The sequence below is a fragment of the Garra rufa genome, chromosome 11 (assembly GCF_049309525.1).
Source record: "Garra rufa chromosome 11, GarRuf1.0, whole genome shotgun sequence".
NCBI lineage: Eukaryota > Metazoa > Chordata > Actinopteri > Cypriniformes > Cyprinidae > Garra > Garra rufa.
Window position 1 is genome coordinate 25,317,312 of NC_133371.1, and position 20,466 is coordinate 25,337,777.

The 20,466-nt window shown below is 32.3% G+C and overlaps 1 protein-coding gene across 1 annotated transcript in view; it reads right to left on the bottom strand.

Moving 5' to 3' along the window:
• Window positions 1-20,466, bottom strand: part of cd82b (CD82 molecule b) — a 41,717-nt gene that overhangs the window by 5,266 nt on the left and 15,985 nt on the right. Inside the window, exons 3-7 of the mRNA XM_073850374.1 lie at window positions 18,943-19,015; window positions 10,685-10,809; window positions 5,875-5,949; window positions 559-657; window positions 111-293 (exon numbers count right to left, since the gene is read on the bottom strand). Of these exons, the coding sequence (XP_073706475.1) occupies window positions 111-293; window positions 559-657; window positions 5,875-5,949; window positions 10,685-10,809; window positions 18,943-19,015 (555 nt within the window). The remainder of the gene's footprint in view (window positions 1-110; window positions 294-558; window positions 658-5,874; window positions 5,950-10,684; window positions 10,810-18,942; window positions 19,016-20,466) is intronic.

Here is a 20,466-nt window from a genome sequence, read left to right on the forward strand (position 1 = left end):
ATAACATGAGGGTGAATAAATGCTAACAGAATTTCTGGGTGAACTATCTCTTTATATAGAAATATGCAGCTGTATATGTAGGTGTACACAGTAAGGTTGTATGTTTGTACCGTAGTGAAGACAGGCCAATCAGGGGACAAAGTTTGACACAAGCCTGTTTCTTCCAAATATGGGCCGCTGATTGATTCATTTCTGCAGGAACATGGGTATAGATTCTGAGTATTGTTCTTTTGACCCTTTATCATCACATTTTCTGTCCAGTTAGATGGTCCAGTCCAACCACAGCACTTCATCTGAGAGAAAAAGAAAAGAAAAAGCAGGAAAGAATAATAAAAATCTGTATAAAATGACAAAAGGCATATTAGCACAGAAAACTTAAATAACCTGAAAAACTGCTTGTTAAACAACAGATAAAAAGCCACAAGGAAAGTCCAAGAAACATAATGTTCTGTCATCTCTAAGATAAGCAACAGATATTACTGTAAGTTCACTGAGGGAATGATGGAAAAAAGTCAGTGAGGGAGGAAATGGCAGACAATAGCTGAAGGAAAAGCTCACCGTTCTCTGGAGGTAGTCCCAGGCATGCTCAGATGTCTTGTTATGACCGGTGTAGCTCACCAGAATTTTGTTCACAATAGTGGACATCTCATGTTTTAGCTAAAAATAAGCACATGGAGACATGTTAGGATGTATATTGTGAACTGAATAACACTCTCTGTTATACCACTAACTGTCATCTTATATTCTTTAAAAATCACCATTCTTTAATGCGAGAAACTAAATAAAAATTTCAAATGTTTAAACATTTTTACAAAATTTGTTGCATTTATGTATAATTAATTGAAGCCAAAAATGTGTTATAAAGAATCCAAAAAAAGAAAAATCGTATAAATATTTATATTAAATGTATTAGAAAAAACTATATTCTAAAAAAATGCAGTTTTTTTAACAAAAGTTTCAGCATGTTAGGTTGTTTTATTGGGTTGTTTTTAATATTTTTACCCAGGTGCTGGGTAGTTTTTCTGTAACTAAACTGCTGGGTTATTTTTTCTACCCAACCGCTGGGTTCGATGAAACAACCCAGCGGCTGAGTTACAGTCAGAGGAACTTTTTGCATCCTCTACAGGAGATGGTTTGTTAGGATAGGACAGTATTTGGTCGAGATGAAACTATTTGAAAATCTGGAATCTGAGGGTGCAAAAAAATCTAAATACTGAGAAAATCGCCTTTCAAGTCGTCCAAATGAAGTTCTTTGCAATGCATATTACTAATCAAAAATTAAGTTTTGATATATTTATGGTACAAAATATCTTCATGAACATGATCTTTACTTAATATCCTAATGATTTTTGGCATAGAAGAAAAATAGATAATTTTGACCCATACAAAGTGTTTTTGGCTATTGCTACAAATACACCAGTGCTACTTACGACTGGTTTTGTGGGCCAGGGTCACATATTAGTTAACATGAACTAACAATGAAAAATACTACAGCTATATAAAAATATAGCTATATAAAATATAAAAACTATATAAAATACTACAAATGAAAAACAAACTACAGCATTTGTTAATTTTAGTTCATGTCCGTTTCAACATTTACAAGTACATTATTAAAATCCAGAGTTGTACAATATATTGCAGTAATTTATGAAAAGTACAGTACAGTTATTTATGAAAATGCTAATGATTACAAAGGGGTTACCTATGAATATTCTTCACACACACACACACACGCACACGCACACACACGCACACACACAAATTTAATTTGATTTCTCTAAAATATGAGACACTGATGTTTCAGGAGTTTAGGACAGAATAGGACCCATGCTTATTTAATAACTCTTTTATTTTCAATTTGGGATTATGTTTATGCTATATTTTTAAAGATTGGCATCTAACAATGCCTTGGAAAAAAAAGTCAGTGTTTCCTGTCATAGCAATGCAAAAATTTGTTTTTACAAACATTATCATAGCTATTAAACTATATCTGATCATTTTAAATCAGTATTTAACCTCAAATCACCTTACTTACCCAGTTGATTGATTACTTCGGTAATTGCAGATATTTTTTTGTATTACACGTTTTCTAAAATGTAAGGTTTAAATATGCAAATGAGGCATTGTTTAATGAAATATGCGCTAATTTGCATACTTATTTTAGTACAAAAACCTAAACACTGGATGAAGTCAGTTTCAAAATTCTTGTTTCATTTTTTTTTTTGACATATTAAGAGTCAAAAGTTTTTACAGAGGGAATTGTGGGCATCTCATTTCGTCACATAATTCAGAAAAAACTTAAAACAGACATATATACACTATTTTTGGGGGAATAAAATGTTCCCCAAAAAAAACAAGCAAATTATATATGAACAAATCCCTCTGTAAAAAAAAGGATATAGACAGGAATAAAAATGTTAAAGGAGTAGTTCACTTTCAAAACAAAAATTTACAGATAATGTACAGATTATAAAAAGGTAAGAAAGAGATGATTTTTTTTAATGAACCTTTGACTGAATGGTTCTTTGTGGAACCAAAAATGGTTCTTCAATGGCATCGATTGAAGAACCTTTTAAAGCATATTTTTAAGAGTGTAGGTGCAAAAAAAAAAAAAAAAATGTTTTGGCCTGCAGTGCCTTAAATAGCCCAACTTGTAATCTGTAACCTACAAGTAACATTTCCAACACTATTTATTATAAATGTTTTTAAGGTTACTTTTAATCATTTGAATGCATCCTTGGTGAATAAAAGTATTTCACATTTTTTGGACCTTCAGATTGTCATCTAACTGATAACAGCAGCAGAAAACAATTACAAAACATTCTTTACATTTCAAAAATGTATATGTGCGTCGAAAACCTTGTATCAGTAAATCACTGTGCAAGTCAACATTTTCTTGTAAATGTCTTTTTGAAGTTTAAAGTTGATGCGTGTGTAGGAGGTGTGGTGGAGCGGACTGCGCTGAGGGGGCTACAACAATGATAAACTAAAACTGCAAAGCACTGCTTATGCACAGAGGGTGTTAAAGACTGTTGTGAACCTCGCCCTGTTCTGGGAAAAGCAGCCAGCATGCCCTGTGGTGAAGCATACAGAGAAAACAGAGCATGCCCATGCACAGACTTCAATTACCTGCTCTACAGGAACACTAGACACGCTAAACTAAAAGTATGCATTTATGCATACAAACACAAAACCGACTAAACACAGAGAGTTAAGCTGAGCATTAACCATATGCTTATGGCCTAGTGCTACTACAACTAAACCTGATTTAAGCTAGGCTGACTAAGCACAAGGGAGTTAAACTCCTGCATTAAAGGATGTATACATCCGTCCTAATACTACAGAGAGGCTGATGACAAAGTGCAGATCCTGTTGTTTTTTAATCATGCAATGTTTGTGCATCTCCGCCTTGTTCCTTTAGAGGGCGCTGTTGATAAGCTTCAGTCGAGATGAAACGAGGGATGTAGAATCACCCACATCAAAAGTGACACCTGTTTTTGTTACTTACGGAAACATCTCGTCATACCACCGACACTTCTTGTGCCGTGAATGGCTATTGTGCAACGGAAAGTGAATGAAGTCCACTTCCTCCATGATTTAGGAAGTGTACTACATCAGTTAATGTTTGAATCTTGCTTTAGCTACTTCATTTAAAGTCCTAGTTTCTACACCGTCGCCACCTGTTAACTTGCTGTGACATTTCCTGTTACTACCTAACACGGTGGGTTTAAACCAAAGGGTTAAGAGATTACAGAACAGTCACAACAGCTGACTTGAAAAAGTGTTGCAAGCTTGTAATGCTGTTGCAAGAAACATCCTTTTTGAACACAGCAGTGATATACAAACACCATGTTACCATCATAACACATCTATTCATACTTCTGGGTCATTTAGGAGAAATGTGCTAAATATTTACATACTAAAAGACAATGTTGGGGAAGCGACTTTTTAATCTAAACTACAAGCTAATCAGGTTTTAAAAGTACAGTAAAGCTGCTTCTTCTTCTTCTTTTTTAAGCGTTGGTACGTTTGATAGCTACACTACCAGCTAACAAACTGCAGCTAACTATAATGAAACCATTTAAAGTGATGGTTCACCCCCAAAATTAAAATTGTCATCATTTACAAACCCTCAAGTTGTTCCACACCTGTGTTTTTTCTTAAGTTACTGGTCTCCAGTAATTTCCATTGTATTTTTTTGGGGACCAGAAACTGTTGGGTTACACACTTTATTTTAAATATCTTCTTTTGTGTTCAATAATAATAAAAAAATAAAAATAAATAATAATAATAATAATAACAACAACAACAATAATGTAGACAGGTTTGAGTAAATGATGACAATTTTCATTTTTGGGTAAACTATCCCTTTCAGACAGTAATTTTTTAAATAGACAAATTATTATTATATATTATTATATATTTATACATTAATATTATAAAATAAATATTATATTGTACAAATATTTATTAAAAAAAATATATATATATATATAATAATAATAATAATAATAATAGCCCAGATACCAGAACACACTGGCTTTGATGTAGTAAGTAGTAATATTATGCATATAAATAAATATGCACTAAAAATAAAAATAAAATTATATAATTTTTTTTTTCAATTTTAAAAGAAAATTATAATAGCCCAGAGACCAAAACGCACTGGCTTTGATACAGTTAATAGTAATATTATGTATATAAATAAATATGGACTTGAAGTAAAAATATAAATAAACACACAAATAAATAAATAAATAAAAATAATAAAATGTAAAAAAAATAATAATAATAATAACAAATTAAATAAATAATAATAATAATAACAAACAAATAAAAATAAATATATTTTTAAAAAAAACAGAGACCAAAACACACTGGATTTGATGTAGTTAGTAGTAATATTATGTATATAAATAAATATGGACTAAAGATAAAAAAATGAAAAATAAATAAATACATACAATAAACTAATAAAATAAAATGTAAAATAAATAAATAAAATAAAATAAAATAAACCCAGAGACCAAAACATGCTGGCTTTGATGTAGTCAGTAGTAATATTATGTATATAAATAAGTATGCATTAAAAATAAAAAAGAATAAATAATAAAAAAATAAATAAATAAATAACAATCCAGAGACCAAAATGACCTGGCTTAAATGTAGTTAGCAGTAATTATATAAATAAATATGCACTATAAAAAATGAAATAAAACAAATAAAAAACAGAGACCAAAACACGCATTAATATTATATAAATAAAATGCACTATTAAAAATGAAATAATGAAATTCAATTAAAAGGCAAAAAAGAGCTGGCTTTGATGTATGCACTAAAAATAAAAAATAAAATAAAATAAAATAAATAACAGAGACCAAAATAACCTGGCTTTGTTAGCAGTAATATTATATAAATAAATATGCACTATAAAAATAAAACAAAACAAAACAAAACAAAACACCCAGAGACCTGGCTTCAATGTAGCCAGCAGTAATATTATATAAATAAAATGCAAAACAAATATTAAAAATGAAATAATTAAATTAAAAGACCAAAAAGAGTTGGCTTTGATGTACTCAGGAGTATTATTATATATAAATAAACAATCACTATAATAAATAAAAAATATATATCTTTTTAAATATGTCATATCTCATTTAGGGTGACAGATGTGATATGTGTCTTCTACAGATACATTTACACTAAACAAAATAAATATTAAAAAAAACAATTAAAATGACAACAGAACATAAAATGATTAATTTAATTAATTATAATGAATATTATATTTAATTATAAATATTAATAAATACTACAATGGTACATAAATAGCACTAAAATAAATCCTTCAGAGGTCTGGTCACCTACCAGGTCTCGCTGGAAGTAGATGAGAACAGCGGCCGTCACCTGGGCAATGAGGATGAGGAGGAGGCAGGTGAAGTACTGCAAACAGACGACAGAAAAATCAGTTTACTATCAATTACTGGACACCTAAACAAAAGCTAAAACCTCAAAGCCTACTACGTCATAGTTTTGCTTTAAATATCCTTTAACTGATATCTTATAGTCATTAGAGATCAGACAAACACGTTCACTTGTTTATTGGACATATTAACAAACACAACTCTGCATGATATAGCACATGACAAGAGTGACAGCTAGCTAACTTTATTTTCTAAATGGGTCAAACAGTTTAACAAAGACCCTTGCTGACCACTAAGCTTATCCAGTGATAAGCTAATACGGCCCCCGGTTCTTGCACGGACAGCCCCTAAATCTGACTGACTTATCCCTGTCACTCCAGCTCAGTAAATCCAGCAGCATTAACCTCAGAGAGCCATTTCAAACTAACTCTTTATCATGCTAATGGGGAAGGGCTCCCTCGGCAGACGCTCTGGGCACGCATAATTCTGGACTTGTTGTGTCTGTGATTACTACAGCGTAGCAGCACCTCTATGCCTGACGGCTTCTGTAAATGGTCCAGTGCTCAATGAAGCTGCGCTGAAAAAAATATAAAGTGTCAAACCTAAAAGCTATTAACACTGTTATTTTATAAATACTGTATAAATAGGGCCATGACTGAATACGGTTAAGTGAAATATAATTTATACGAATAGTCCACAGAACAGAATTAGCTGGCTTTGATGTTGTCAGCAGTTAACTAAAATATAATTTAAAATAATAGCCCAGAGACGAAAACAAGCTGGCTTTGATAAAGTTATCAATATTAAATAAAATGCACTAAACAGAACAGAACAAAAATAGCTGGCCTTAATGTAGTCAGTAGAAATATTAGAAATAAATAAATAAATAAATAAATATGCACTAGTAAAAATACAATAAAACAACAAATAAATAAATAAACAGCCCAGAGACAAAAACGCTCTGGCTTTGATGTAGTCAATAGCAATATTATATATACACACAAAAAAATCTGCACTATAAAAAAAAAAGCTATTAACATTGTAATTTTATAAATACTGAAATAATAGTGAACAGTTTTAAAAAAATAGCTGGCTTTGATGTAGTCAGCAGTTTATTATATACAAATAAATAGGGGTGGGAAAAAAAATCGATATTGCAATATATTGTTGTGCTCTCTGTCGCAATAAATAATCGATACACTAACGGCCAATATCGATATTTTATTACAACACAAAATGATTAATTTACCCGTCGTCAGTGTCACTGTCACTACCCAATATCTACCATTCTGTTTGCGGGGGGCGCTGTTCGAGTAAATACGGGTAAAGTGGCAGAAGCAGCGGCCAGTGAAGAACACAAGTTATCTAACAACAACAGAGAAGAAGCGCAGAAAAAGAGAAGTGAGAAAAATGGCGGAAAATAACGAAAAACAAACAAAGACGCTTCCGCTAGTTGAGCATGCTGATCAGTTACGCCTGTTTCACACATACTCCGTCTGCAGTGCGTATGCGTTGAGTATTTTTTTCCGCACCCATGTTAACGGATTAGAGCGTTCACACTGCACGCGGTTGCTGTCCGGCAGTACGTCCCAGAAGCGGTGTGCAAGTGCATTCAAGTGCATTGAATAATACGTTGTTTATAAAACGTGTTCTGTGTGAAAGCAAAACGAGTCCGTGCTGCTTTGCATACACACAGGCGTTAGTGTTCCTCAAGAAGAATATGCCTTGATGAGACCACTGTCCAGGTTAACATAAAGCACTTTACAGTAACTTACTACTGACGTTTCAGTATCACGGTTTACACATGTTAGTTAATGTTCATGTTGTTTTTTTAATGTTCAGGCACTTTTATCTGTCTAGCTGTACAGCGTTTACATTTAAGACCAGGAGGCAGTGAGTTATTATGCAAATACATATTTCTTTGCACAGTGTTGAAAATGTTGGCATTAATAAATGCTTAAGATTTCCTTATTATGGGTATTTTGTTCTTTTTCAGTCACATATATCGTGATATATCGTTGATGAAATTTCCAATATATTGAATATCGTAGATATCGCGAATCGTGATATTATCGCTATCGTGGGCCACATATCGTCACAGAATTGAATCTTGAGTTACCTGTATCGTCCCACCCCTACAAATAAATATGCAAAATTAAATTAAATAACAGCCCAGAGACCAAAAATAGCTGGCTAAATAAATAAATAACTAAATAAAATAATATATATATAAAATAGACAAAAACGCGCTGACTTTGATGTAGTCAGTAGCAATATTATATATACAAAACAAATCTGCACTATAAATAATAAAATAAAATAAGCTATTAACACTTATTTTATAAATACTGTATAAATAGTGACAAAAACTACTGCAATTAAAAAAATAATAAATTATAAAATATAATATAATAGCCCAGAGACTAAAACATGCTGACTTTGATGTAGTAAGAAGAAATGTTACGTATATAAATACATAAGCTCTATAAAAAATAAAATAAAACATTAAATTTTTTTTAATTATAATAGCCCAGAGACCAAAATGTGCTGGCTTTAATGTAGTCAGTTGAAATATTATAAATATAAATAATGCACTATGAATACAATTAAAATTAAAATTAAAATATAAAATAAGACCAAAACGTGCTGGCTTTGATGTAGCAAGTAGAAATGTTACGTATATAAATATATAATGCACTATCAATAAAAAATAAAATAAAATAAAAGACCAAAACGTGCTGGCTTTGATGTAGAAATACATATAAATAAATATGCACTATAATTAAAATAAAATATTATATTATAATATATTACATTATATTAAATAATAAAATAAAATATTATAATGGCCCAGAGACCAAAACAAGCTTGCTTTGATGTAGTTATATTAGCAGTAATATTACATAAATATAATGTACTGTTAAAAAATATTATTAAATAAATTAATTAAATAAATAATAAACTAAAACTAAAAAGACCAAAAATAACTGGCTCTGATGTAGTCAGTAGTAATAATAAGAGACCACAATGTTCTGGCTTTGATGTAGTTAGTAGTAACATTACTTATATATAAATAAGCACTATAAAATAAAAGAAAATTAAAATGATAGTAGCCCAGAGACCAAACTGTGCTGGCTTTGATGTAGTCAGTAGTAATGTTGTGTATACAAATTAGGGGTGGGCGATATGACCTAAAATTAATATCACTGTATTTTTCATCTTTTGAACGGTGACGGTATAATATCACAGTATTACTTTTGGTACACTTTTGGGGAGGAGTAGCCTGTCCTGTCCCTTTAGTATGTGAATAAAGTTAATATTTTTATAATATAATAAGTAAATGGTAGGTATCCTTATCAAAAAGAGACATGGGAGAGTATGCATTCTCAACATATTTATTTTGCAAAAAACCTAAAGATCTTACTTAGTGTACAACAAAACAAAAAATATTTTTTTATTGAAATTTAATTTCTGCAATATTTAAAACCTTTAAATAACTGGGGGAAATCAACCCATGGCAACAGTTTAAAAAGTAGACCAATTCTGTGGGGAAAAACGCGGACTTGGCAACCCTGCATCAACACGAGCTGCTGGAGTTAATGTCATTGCACACATGAGTACGAAATTTTCGTCCGAGATTTTTGCACGTTAAAAAAAAAAAAAACAGGTTATGTCGATCGAGTTTACACACTGCCTCTGAAACTTTCGTCCGTCATAAAAAAAAAAAAAATCGGATCGTGTTTGATTTTCTGCATTTTCGCATCCATAATAAGCATTTTGATAAGGATGGCGAATATGAGAAAACTAAAAAAAAAAACGCATACGAAAATTGGACTCAGTGTACAATGACCTTTAGATTTGAATGATCACGGGTCGAAAGCAAAGAGAGATGACACAAATAGACTGGAGGATTTGCTGCAATCTTGTACTCACTGACAAACATCTATTATAAGATGTTCTGCTCCCTTTACACAGAGTGTGCGTTATCGCAAAATCGAAAGTAAAAGTAAACAGCGCAAGCACTCATTTAAAAGCGATTTCTATACCCTGCATATTGAAAGTGCGAAAATTATATACAATATTAGTTCGCCTCGCGCCCGCTCAGTTTGTGATTCGCTGTGTCCTTCGGCCGGCCGACCGGGAAAAGTCCCGGGTTTTTTTGCCACTCCGCCCCTGGTATTGACTACAGGCCCGACCTTTCTTCACGATGTTTCACCAGTCGTTTAATGGCCACTCCCCTTTTACCTACCACCTGCAAAGCTGATACGAATATGTTTTACTTTTTTTATTTACAACAAGATATATAGTATAAGGACAGGTATTCAGACCACACCTGAACGTTTGAAGAAAATGTAATGCCTTATTTAGAATTAGCTATTATTGATGTAAATGCAGCCGTTCGAGGCACATAATTGATTTATTACCGGTGCTGACTATGACACCGATGTACCGCCCACCCCTAATACATATAATTATGCACTATAAATAAAATAAATAAAAAATTATAATAGCCCAGAGACCAAAATGTACTGGCTTTATGTATATAAATAAATATGCACTATAAATAAAATAAAATAAAAAATGATAATAGCCCAGAGGCCAAAATATGCTGGCTTAAATGTAGTCAGTAATAATATTACAAATATAAATTAGTATGCACAATAAAAAAAAAAGTAAAAAATTAAAATGAAATAAAATTGAATAAAAATAAAAATAAAAATTACAATTTAATTAAAACTCCATAAATTACTTACCAGTCCAAGCAGGCAGCGGACCTCATAAATGGCTCCGATGCAGCCCAGGAAACCCATAACCATGGACAGAGATCCAATCCCAATCAAGATGTAGGCGCCAATTTTCAGTGTTGTGGAGGACTCATCTGCATACAACAACAAAACAGAAGACAATAGTCACACCCTCTAACAAAAACTACAGAGGTTTAGATGCTAAAAGTGAATCAAGATCACTTAATCACTTTGGCACTAATCATTTGATCCAACACCACAAATGCAACAATTACAACCTCACTTGCAAAACATCCTTAATTAAAAGTTTCAGCTGTCATGCAGCAGAGATGAGGGGTGCTACACAAAACAGCAGGAGCAGAGACGCCGAAGATGAAACTGAGGTTTAGAGGGTGGTTGTGAGGGAAGGGAAGCTCATTTCTTTCTCATCTGCAGCTACACATCAGTCCTGCTTCAGGCTTTGCAGCTCAGTTTCAGATATGTGCAGAGGAAGACCTCAGTTTATTGTCTATATACAGTCTAAAAAAAAGGTGTTGGTGCAGTAAGTGAAAATAATCACCATTGCATAACACTTTCCTTATCAAAATACCTAAGCAATATTTTTAAACAACGTGATCTAGAAGTCTGCAAACATAATGTGTCTAATAAGGGTATTCACAAGGCTTTCAGACTGATTAATATTCATTTCACTATTTGAGCAAGAAGAAAAACGGCAAGCTAACTCTTATCACTTTTATCAGTGTGGCTAACATCCTCAAAACACAACAAGCCTTCTATGCATCTATAGTCGTTCAGTATTTAAATGTGGTTTTAAGATAAGTCATTTGGACATTTTTGTCATCATGCATTCTAATGTCTCTAATGGCTGGTCTTACGTGGTTTACACAAGTTGTTCTTACTATCCTTAGCTACATACAAATAAGTAGCTTTCGAGTAATTAAAGACCTTGAAACTAGCAGTCAAGAGATTGAGAAGTTTAGTCTGAGCAGAACAGACAACGAGTGCATGAGTCTCCTGCAGTTCATAGCAGAAATGAGTTTGGCCGCTTCTAGTTCGTGAAGATCTTTAATAGATAAACAGGGCAAAGAGATGTGTGAAGTACCATCAAGTCTTTGATAATCACGTGATCCTCAAACAAACCACAAAAACAATCATATCTCTAGGATGTGTGTGTAAAAAGTAGGGCTGTCAATTTAACATACTGAATACTGATTTAGTGCAAATAATGTTATTTTTTACATATATATATATATATATATATATATATTTATATGTGTGTGTGTGTGTGTGTGTGTGTGTGTGTGTGTGTGTGTGTGTAATATTGTGAAATATTTTTACTATTTAAAATAACTGCTTTCTTTTTTAATATATGTGAAAATGTAATTTATTCCTGTGATCAAAGCTACATTTTCAGCTTTCAATATTTCTATTTCAGATCAATGCTGTTCCCCTGAACTTTCTATTCATCAAAAAAAGCATCGAAAAAATTCTACTCAAAACAAAATGTTTTTGAGCAGCAAATCGGAATTAGAATGGTTTCTGAAGGATCATGTGACTGGAGTAATGATGCTAAAAATTCAGCTTTGAAATCACAGGAATAAATTACATTTTAAAATATATTCAAATAGAAAACAGTTATTTCAAATAGTAAAAATATTTCAGAGTTTTACTGTTTTTGCTGTACTTTAGATCAAATAAATGCAGGCTTGGTGAGCAGAAGAGACTTTTAAAAAAAAAGCATTAAAAATCTTACTGTTCAAAAACTTTTGACTGGTAGTGTATATAGACATACACAGATAGATGTAGACAAACACTACAAAATTAAGGTTAGTAAGATTTGTAATATTTTTAAAATAAGTCTTTAAAATATAAACTAATATTGTGAAATGTTATTACAATTTAAAATAGTATTTTGTTTTTTATTTAAATATAATTTAGAGGTAAGGCTGCTCTTGGCGGGTTCATGAGTGCTGAACGCTTGCTGATGCCCTAGAGCTCACATCTCCGAAAACTTTGAAGCAAATTTTTTAAATAGACATTATTTTTATTAAAAAAAGGTTCTTGCCTAAAAATGCTGAAAACTACATTCTGCAAAACAAAAACAGTATTCAGTATCACATGATCCTTCAGAAATCATTCTGATGAAATCTGTTGAAATATTGATTGACAGCCCTAGTAGAAAGATATTCACAGCCTTTCTTCCGGTGTTCAGTCCGTCAGTACATAAATTTTTCTAAAACGAACACCAGTTCACAAAACTATGAGGTTATTTTGCCCTGGCATGACCTTACAAGCAAAACTGTGACATCACGGTTGTGACAGATAACTATTTTGTTTTATAAACTGAGAATAATAAATGGTCGGTAGATTACCTCTCAACTCATGCAAGAATTCTGCGTCACATTTCTAAACATATGCTTCCTGCCTAGAGCACAACATCTGTCTTAGGGAACATTTCAAATTTCCACAACCTCACCGTGTGTTTGCTAATAGTACCTTGAGAACATCGTAGCAACTATTAGCAAAAATCCCTGTACATTTTGAAAAATCAATCTAGAAAGGGATAAAATTCTATGCCATCAACCAAAACCATATGCATGCAACCTTTCAGGAACCATTTAAATGCTTTGAAAGTAAATACAACAAATAATTAGATATTTTATTTGTTATTAATATTAAAGTGCAAGTATTTACACTACGAGTCAAAAGTTTTTGAACAGTGCGATTTTTAATGTTTTTTAAGTCTCTTCTGCTAATCAAGCCCGCATTTATTTGATCCAAAGTACAGCAAAAACAATAAAGTTCTAAAATATTTTTACTATTTAAAATAACTGCTTTCTATTTGAATATATTTTAAAACGTAATTTATTCCAGTGATTTCAAAGCTGAATTTTTAGCATCATTACTCTAGTCACAAGATCCTTCAGAAATCATTCTAAAATTCTGATTTGCTGCTCAAAAATACATTTATTAATATTATGTTGAAAGTAGAACTTTTTCAGGTTTCTTCAGAAAAACAGCATTTATCCGAAATAGAAATACTAGAAACAAGCTTTTGAATGGTAAAGTGTATAATGTTACAAAATCTTATTTCAGATAAATGCTGATCTTTGGATTTTTCTATTTATCAAAGAATTATCTATGTTGGCAACGGTTGTGCTACTTAATATTTTTAAGGAAACTTTGATTATTTTTTCAGGATTCTTGGATGAATAAAAAGTCTAAAAGAACAGCATTTATCCAAAATAAAAATCTTTTCTAACAATATAAGTCTTTGCTATCACTTTTTATCAATTTAACACATGCTTTGTGAATAAAAGTACAACAAGAAAGAAAGAAAGAAAGAAAAGAAAAGAAAAGAAAGAAAGAAAGAAAGAAAGAAAGAAAGAAAGAAAGAGAAAAATTACTGACCACAAACTTTTGAATGGTAGCCTGAATGTATTTGATCCAAAGTACAGCAAAAACAATAAAATTCTAAAATATTTTTACCATCTAAAATAGCTGTTTTCTATTTGAATATATTTTAAAATGTAATTTATTCCAGTGATTTCAAAGCTGAATTTTTAGCATCATTACTCCAGTCACATGATCCTTCAGAAATCATTCTAAAATTTTGATTTGCTGCTCAAAAATACATTTATTATTATTATGTTGAAAGCAGCAGAGTAGAATGTTTCTTCAGAAAACAGCATTTATTTGAAATAGAAATACTAGAAACAAGCTTTTGAATGGTATAGTGTATAATGTTACAAAACAATTTTATTAGATTTTTCTATTTATCAAAGAATCCTAAAATTCAAAAACTTTTGACTGGTAGTATACTCATTATAAAGCATTAAACGTACAACTTTTAAGACCCTGCACATAGTTGAACATACCAGCCTCCGAGGCTCCAAACAACCAATCAACAAAACATGCTGTAACATGTTCTGGGTGTTCGGCTATATAGCTCAATTGTACAAATGAACGTGCCATTTAATAACCTATACGTAAAGAACAGGGATGAGATCACAACAATCTGGATAATGAGAAAATTCCTAAGACTCCCTTTTATAGCCGTGCAGTTCTGGGAAAGTCTATAAAAAAAACCTGGGAGGAAGAGAAGAAAATACAGATCAGAGAACACACCTTCCCGTTATTTTCGTGCTCAATAGGGCCCTAAAGCACAGACTAACAAAGTCAACAAACAAACTCCTTGTGCAGCACAGCGTGGGAGCGACCATGACAAGACCCTTACAGTAAAACACAAGACTACTGGGCCTTGTGTTAGCGAAAAGGCAAGGGCAGAGTTGAGGGTCTCCAAGTATGAGGATATCCTAAGATATTCCCTGCTATCTCCAGAGGAACAGCTGAATCTGAAAAAACAATGTTTCTAAAATGGTAGCGATAAAAGAGGCTCCAGCGCTGCGTTATCTGGAGACGCTGAAATTGATAAACAGGGGACAGATGTTAAATATGAGGCGAGATGATAGAGGAAAGAATGGCATGTGACTAGCTTGGCAAACAATTTTAGAGCTTGGTCAACGTCACATAAATATTCCCCTGTAGTAATTTAACCAAGCATGTGCTATATATAGACTTATGTAAACTTCAGTCTTGACTGAGGGAATTGGTTTGGTGGCTTGGTCTTATGAAAATATTTAAGTGTAATGTCTATTTCCAAACACTGGACTGAATTCTGAAATTAAGTCTTCTTCAGCAATGGGGTGAAAGAGACTTTCGCTTAAAGGATTAGTTCACTTCGAGAATAAAAATTCTGTAATGCTTACCCCCATGTCATCCAAGATGTTAATGTCTTTCAAAAAGAAATTAAGGTTTTCGAGGAAAACATTCCAGGATTTTTCTCCATATAGTGGACTTCAATGGGGATCAGCGAGCTGAAGGTCCAAATTGCAGTTATGTAGCTTCAAAAGTCTCTACATGATCCCAGCCGAGGAATAAGGGTCTTATCTAGTGAAACAATCAATCATTTTCCAAAAAAATGTATATATATTTTTTTAACAATAAATGCTCATCTTGTAAGCCAGCGTTTTAGTGCCACGTTAAAAAAAAATATAAACAAATCTAAGATTACAAGTAATATTTCAAGAATAAAGACGAAATATTTCGAAAATAAAAACAAAATTGAGAAGTCTAAATATTTTGAGAATAAAGTAAAAATTCAAGAATAAAGTCGGAATATTCCGAGAATAAAGTTGAAATATTATGAGAATAAAGTCGAAATTATGAGAATAAAGTCGAAATGTTTTGAGAATAAAGTTTAAATGTTTTGAGAATAAAGAATAAATATGAGAATAAAAGAGGAAGTTACGAGAACAAAGTTAAAATATTTTGAGAATAAAGTTGAAATTATGAGAATAAAGTCAAAATATTACGAGAATAAAGTTGAAATATTTCAAGAATAAAGTCGAAATTACGAGAATAAAGTTGAAATATTATGTGAATAAAGACAAAATGTTTTGAGAAAAGTCGAAAAGTTTAGAGAATAATGTCAAAATATTTCAAGAATAAAGTCAAAATTACGAGAATATTAGTCAAAATATGAGAATAAAGATGAAATGTTTTGAGAAAAGTCAAAATATTACGAGAATTAAATCGAAATTATGAGAATAAAGTCAAAATATTATGAGAATAAAGTCGAAATGTTTAGAGAATAAAGTCAAAATGTTTAGAGAATAAAAGTCAAAATATTACGAGAATAAAGTCAAAATATTTCAAGAATAAAGTCGAAATGTTTAGAGAATAAAGTCGAAATGTTTAGAGAATAAAAGTCAAAATATTACGAGAATAAAGTCAAAATATTTCAAGAATAAAGTCGAAATTACGAGAACAAAGTCAAAATATTTCAAGAATAAAGTCAAAATATTACGAGAATAAAGTCAAAATATTTCAAGCATAAAGTCAAAATTATGAGAATAAAAGTCGAAATATTACGAGAATAAAGTCGGAATGTTTAGAGAATAAAAGTCATTATGTAGTCACGTTGGAAAGGTCACACGTTACGTAGGCCGAAGTACCGACTCAGTGTTTATAAAGCAAACATATAAAGCAAAGGAAGTCAAATGCACTTTACAAAAAAAGGTAAAGCAATGATGTCAGGCGATATTGAAGTTGGGGGGAGAAAATGAGATGTTTTTTGCCTTACCCTACCTTTTTGAACTAGAGTCCACAGACGAAGAACTAACTGTTTCTGACCTTTCCAACATGATTAAGTAATTTGTAAAGTCACACACGCATTTATGGTTAAAAAGTATATAATTTGTTTGTTTGTTTGTTTTTTTGAAAATGAAGCAAGATAAGACCCTTATTTCTTGGCTGGGATCATGAGCCCTTTGAAGCTGCATTGAAACTTCAATTTGGACCTTCAAACCGTTGATCCCCATTGAAGTCCAGTATATGGAGAAAAATCCTGGAATGTTTTTCTCAGAAAACTTCATTTCTTTCCGACTGATGAAAGACATGAACATGTCAGCTATGTGGGTCAGCTATCCCTTTAAAATGGCGTAAAGTTTAGTTCAGTGCCAAATCTGTGCTGAAACAGTTTGGATGCATTAATAAATCAAGGGGATTTATGCTAGTTTTCCACCCTTGTTTTCCTGTTCCACTCTCTTTCTGCACGAAGCCTTCGTGGCTTTAGCTGTCCAGAATCCAGACAGAGGCAGTATGGGTACAAGTACGAGTCTCCACAAATCATGTACAGTTAATCTCTGTTTGGCTTTTTTATCTCATTCATTTATCATTTGTGTCTTCCCTTATTTCGCTTTCGCTCTCTGTTTAAGTGCTCTCCGATGAGCGTCAGATGGTTTACTTAACATCTGTGTGAGCGCATGTGTGCACGTATAAACAGAGAGTGCAGCATAGAAGGGGGTTTGTGGAAAACTTGGTTAATGGCAAAAAAAAAATGAAAACTCCCCATGCCAAGTGCATGAATAGCAGCTGCTTTCACTGTGCATTCCCATCTATATCAAATAAACACCAGTATGAATTCAAGAGTGAAGACAGGAAAATCTGTAACCAGCAACATATTGCTCTGACTCACTGACAATGGTTAACTGTCTGCCAGACCAGAATAAGTTTGTCAGCAAGATTTGTAAATGTTTTTTTAAGGAAGCCTCTTATGCTCATTAAAGCTGCATTTATTTGAGCAAACATACAGCAAAAATACTATATTATGAAATATTATTACAATTGAAAATAACGGTTTTCCATTTTAAAGGAGTAGTTCACTTTCAGAACAAGAATTTACAGATAATGTACTCACCCCTTTGTCATCCAAGATGTTCATGTCTTAGTTTCTTCAGTCGTAAGAAAATTATGTTTTTTGAGTAAAACATTTCAGGATTTCTCTCCACATAATGGACTTCTATGGTGCCCCCGAGTTCAAACTTCCAAAATGCAGCTTCAAAGGGCTCTAAACGATCACAGCCGAGGAAAAAAGGGTCTTATCTAGTAAAACAATGGGTTATTTTCAAAAAAAATAAAATTACTTTTTATATGCTCGTCTTGTCTAGCTCGGCAAGATGAGCGTTTGAGATTAAAAAGTATATAAATTGTAAATGTTTTTAGAAAATAACCAATCGTTTCACTAGATAAGACCCTTCTTCCTCGGCTGAGATCATTTAAAGCCCTTTGAAGCTGCATTTAAACGGCATTTTGGAAGTTCAAACTCGGGGGCACCTCAGAAGTCCATTATATGGAGAGAAATTCAGAGTTTTAAAAAAAGCTCCATTTCACCCATCACTATAAGTGCTTTTGAAAATCATTACAAGTGATGTTTAAATTAAAAAAAAATGTATGGCTCTTTAATTCTGTCTGTTTTTTGCTAGTGAATAACTTGAAAAGAATGATCAAAGTCACTAATTTAAATCAATCTGAGTGGTTTCAGTGTAAATGACTCACTCAATTGATTCGTTCCTCTGTTCATCTGTTCCTCTTTTCGCATCTTCAGTTCAGTTTACTACTGGCTAAGCTTGCTAGTTTCATGATATTAACTAAGAAAGTATTTTTTGAATTGTTAAATTTTGCATGAAAAGTTACGTGCTTGGTGACAAAATTAAACACTTATTTCATAGATACATTGTCTTTCAATAATTTAAGTACCTCTTCAAAAACACTGCTATTTTCAAGGGTTTTCTAGGCCTTAAATTTCAAACTTTAGTACGTCAACCTCTTTAAGCACCTTATAGGAACCCTGTATTAAGACATATTCTCAGGGAGACCATTACATACATCAGAACAGGAAGTTACGTTAGTGTTTTTGTACTTACGCAAAACCGTGATGAAACTCTGGTTATCCAGAATGACCCATAGTCCAAAGCCCATGATTACAGCTCCAAAAATCTACAGGGCAAAAAAACAAGCATGAACAAACAAACATAAAGGACATGTCGCATGTGTGTTTGTCATCTTTTGACCCGTTTGGCTCCTCAGAGCTGATCTTAGTGTAAAATTTGACTGGACTGTGAATGAGAGCACTGTGCACATTAGATAATTGCTAAAGAGAGACAGGAACTCTCCAATGAACTGAGATCACATGCACTCCGGCTCCAAAGTTCAAAACTAATGGGTCCAAAATATCCTCTAAATGAACTGGATCAGAGAAGTTTAATTTCCTCTTGTTAAGGGGCATTTCCCCTGTTTCAGTCTGCTGTCTGTGGCTTGTGGCTCTGTACCACTGTGGAGAGGGAAGTAGTAAAACACCAGACTACTGTACAATTAAAGGGTCTTCAGAAGGGAAAAATCAGACACATGCTTTTCATTAACCTTTGAACCTTTAAATCAGAGACACAACTGGTCAAGTTAAATGTTTCCTAAGAAATGCAACAATGAACAGGCCTGCTTCTTTACTAAGCTTGAACAATTTAGTAACAGGGATTTCCTACATATATCTACCAGTGATGCGCGGGTTGATCCAAAATGATTTTTAATGATATTCGGGTCGCGGTCGGTCGGGTCGTTTGAAATAAAGATGCCAATTAAACCTTTGTAATTAATATAGTACTAGACACAATTTTCTATGAAATACGTAGACCTACACTTTATTGGCTGAATAATATTTACCTTTTGAATGTTGAGCGTTATTAACTGTTGAATAAATGCTGACGCGGGACAAAATGCCCGATTTCCAACACGTTGAACTGAGCAATGCTATTGTACCATGTTAATAGGCTACTTTTAAACGCATATAGCTCAGTAATGTCAGCTTTATGTATTTTCTGAGAGGGGGTGGGATTTTTGTTGGGAAAGTCGTGGGAGAGACGCACACTTCAATTAGACTGGATAAACACATGCAGCATCTTAATTGTTAAGAAAATGGTTTTCCTAATAAATGTCTCGAATATTTTGATTATGTCCAATGCTTCTCTTTCTTTTTGGAATCATTAGACACATTCAATATGTCTTTTCAAATGCCTAGGTCTGTTTAATTTCCTTAATTATAAAATTTCTAGCACTATTTTTAAACGTTTATTCAAGCAATAATATATAAATTATCTCATGTATATGCTTGTTTAAAACCAGGGATATAAAACGAATTCCAAGTAAAAACTATATTTTTTCTTTACATTTCCAGAGAGCGAAACGAACGAAATTAAACATTACTTAAGTTCAAGGCACTATAATTTCCTTATTGATTTGATACAACTATTATAGCTATACAAATATAAAATAATATCATTTTGTCATATTCGTGATTCCTGAATTTATATATGAAAACTTCGTTTTGAAGTGCATTCGTTATGTTTGTATAAGACAATTCGGTAACCTTGCCTATTAAGTTGTTTTAATATTAT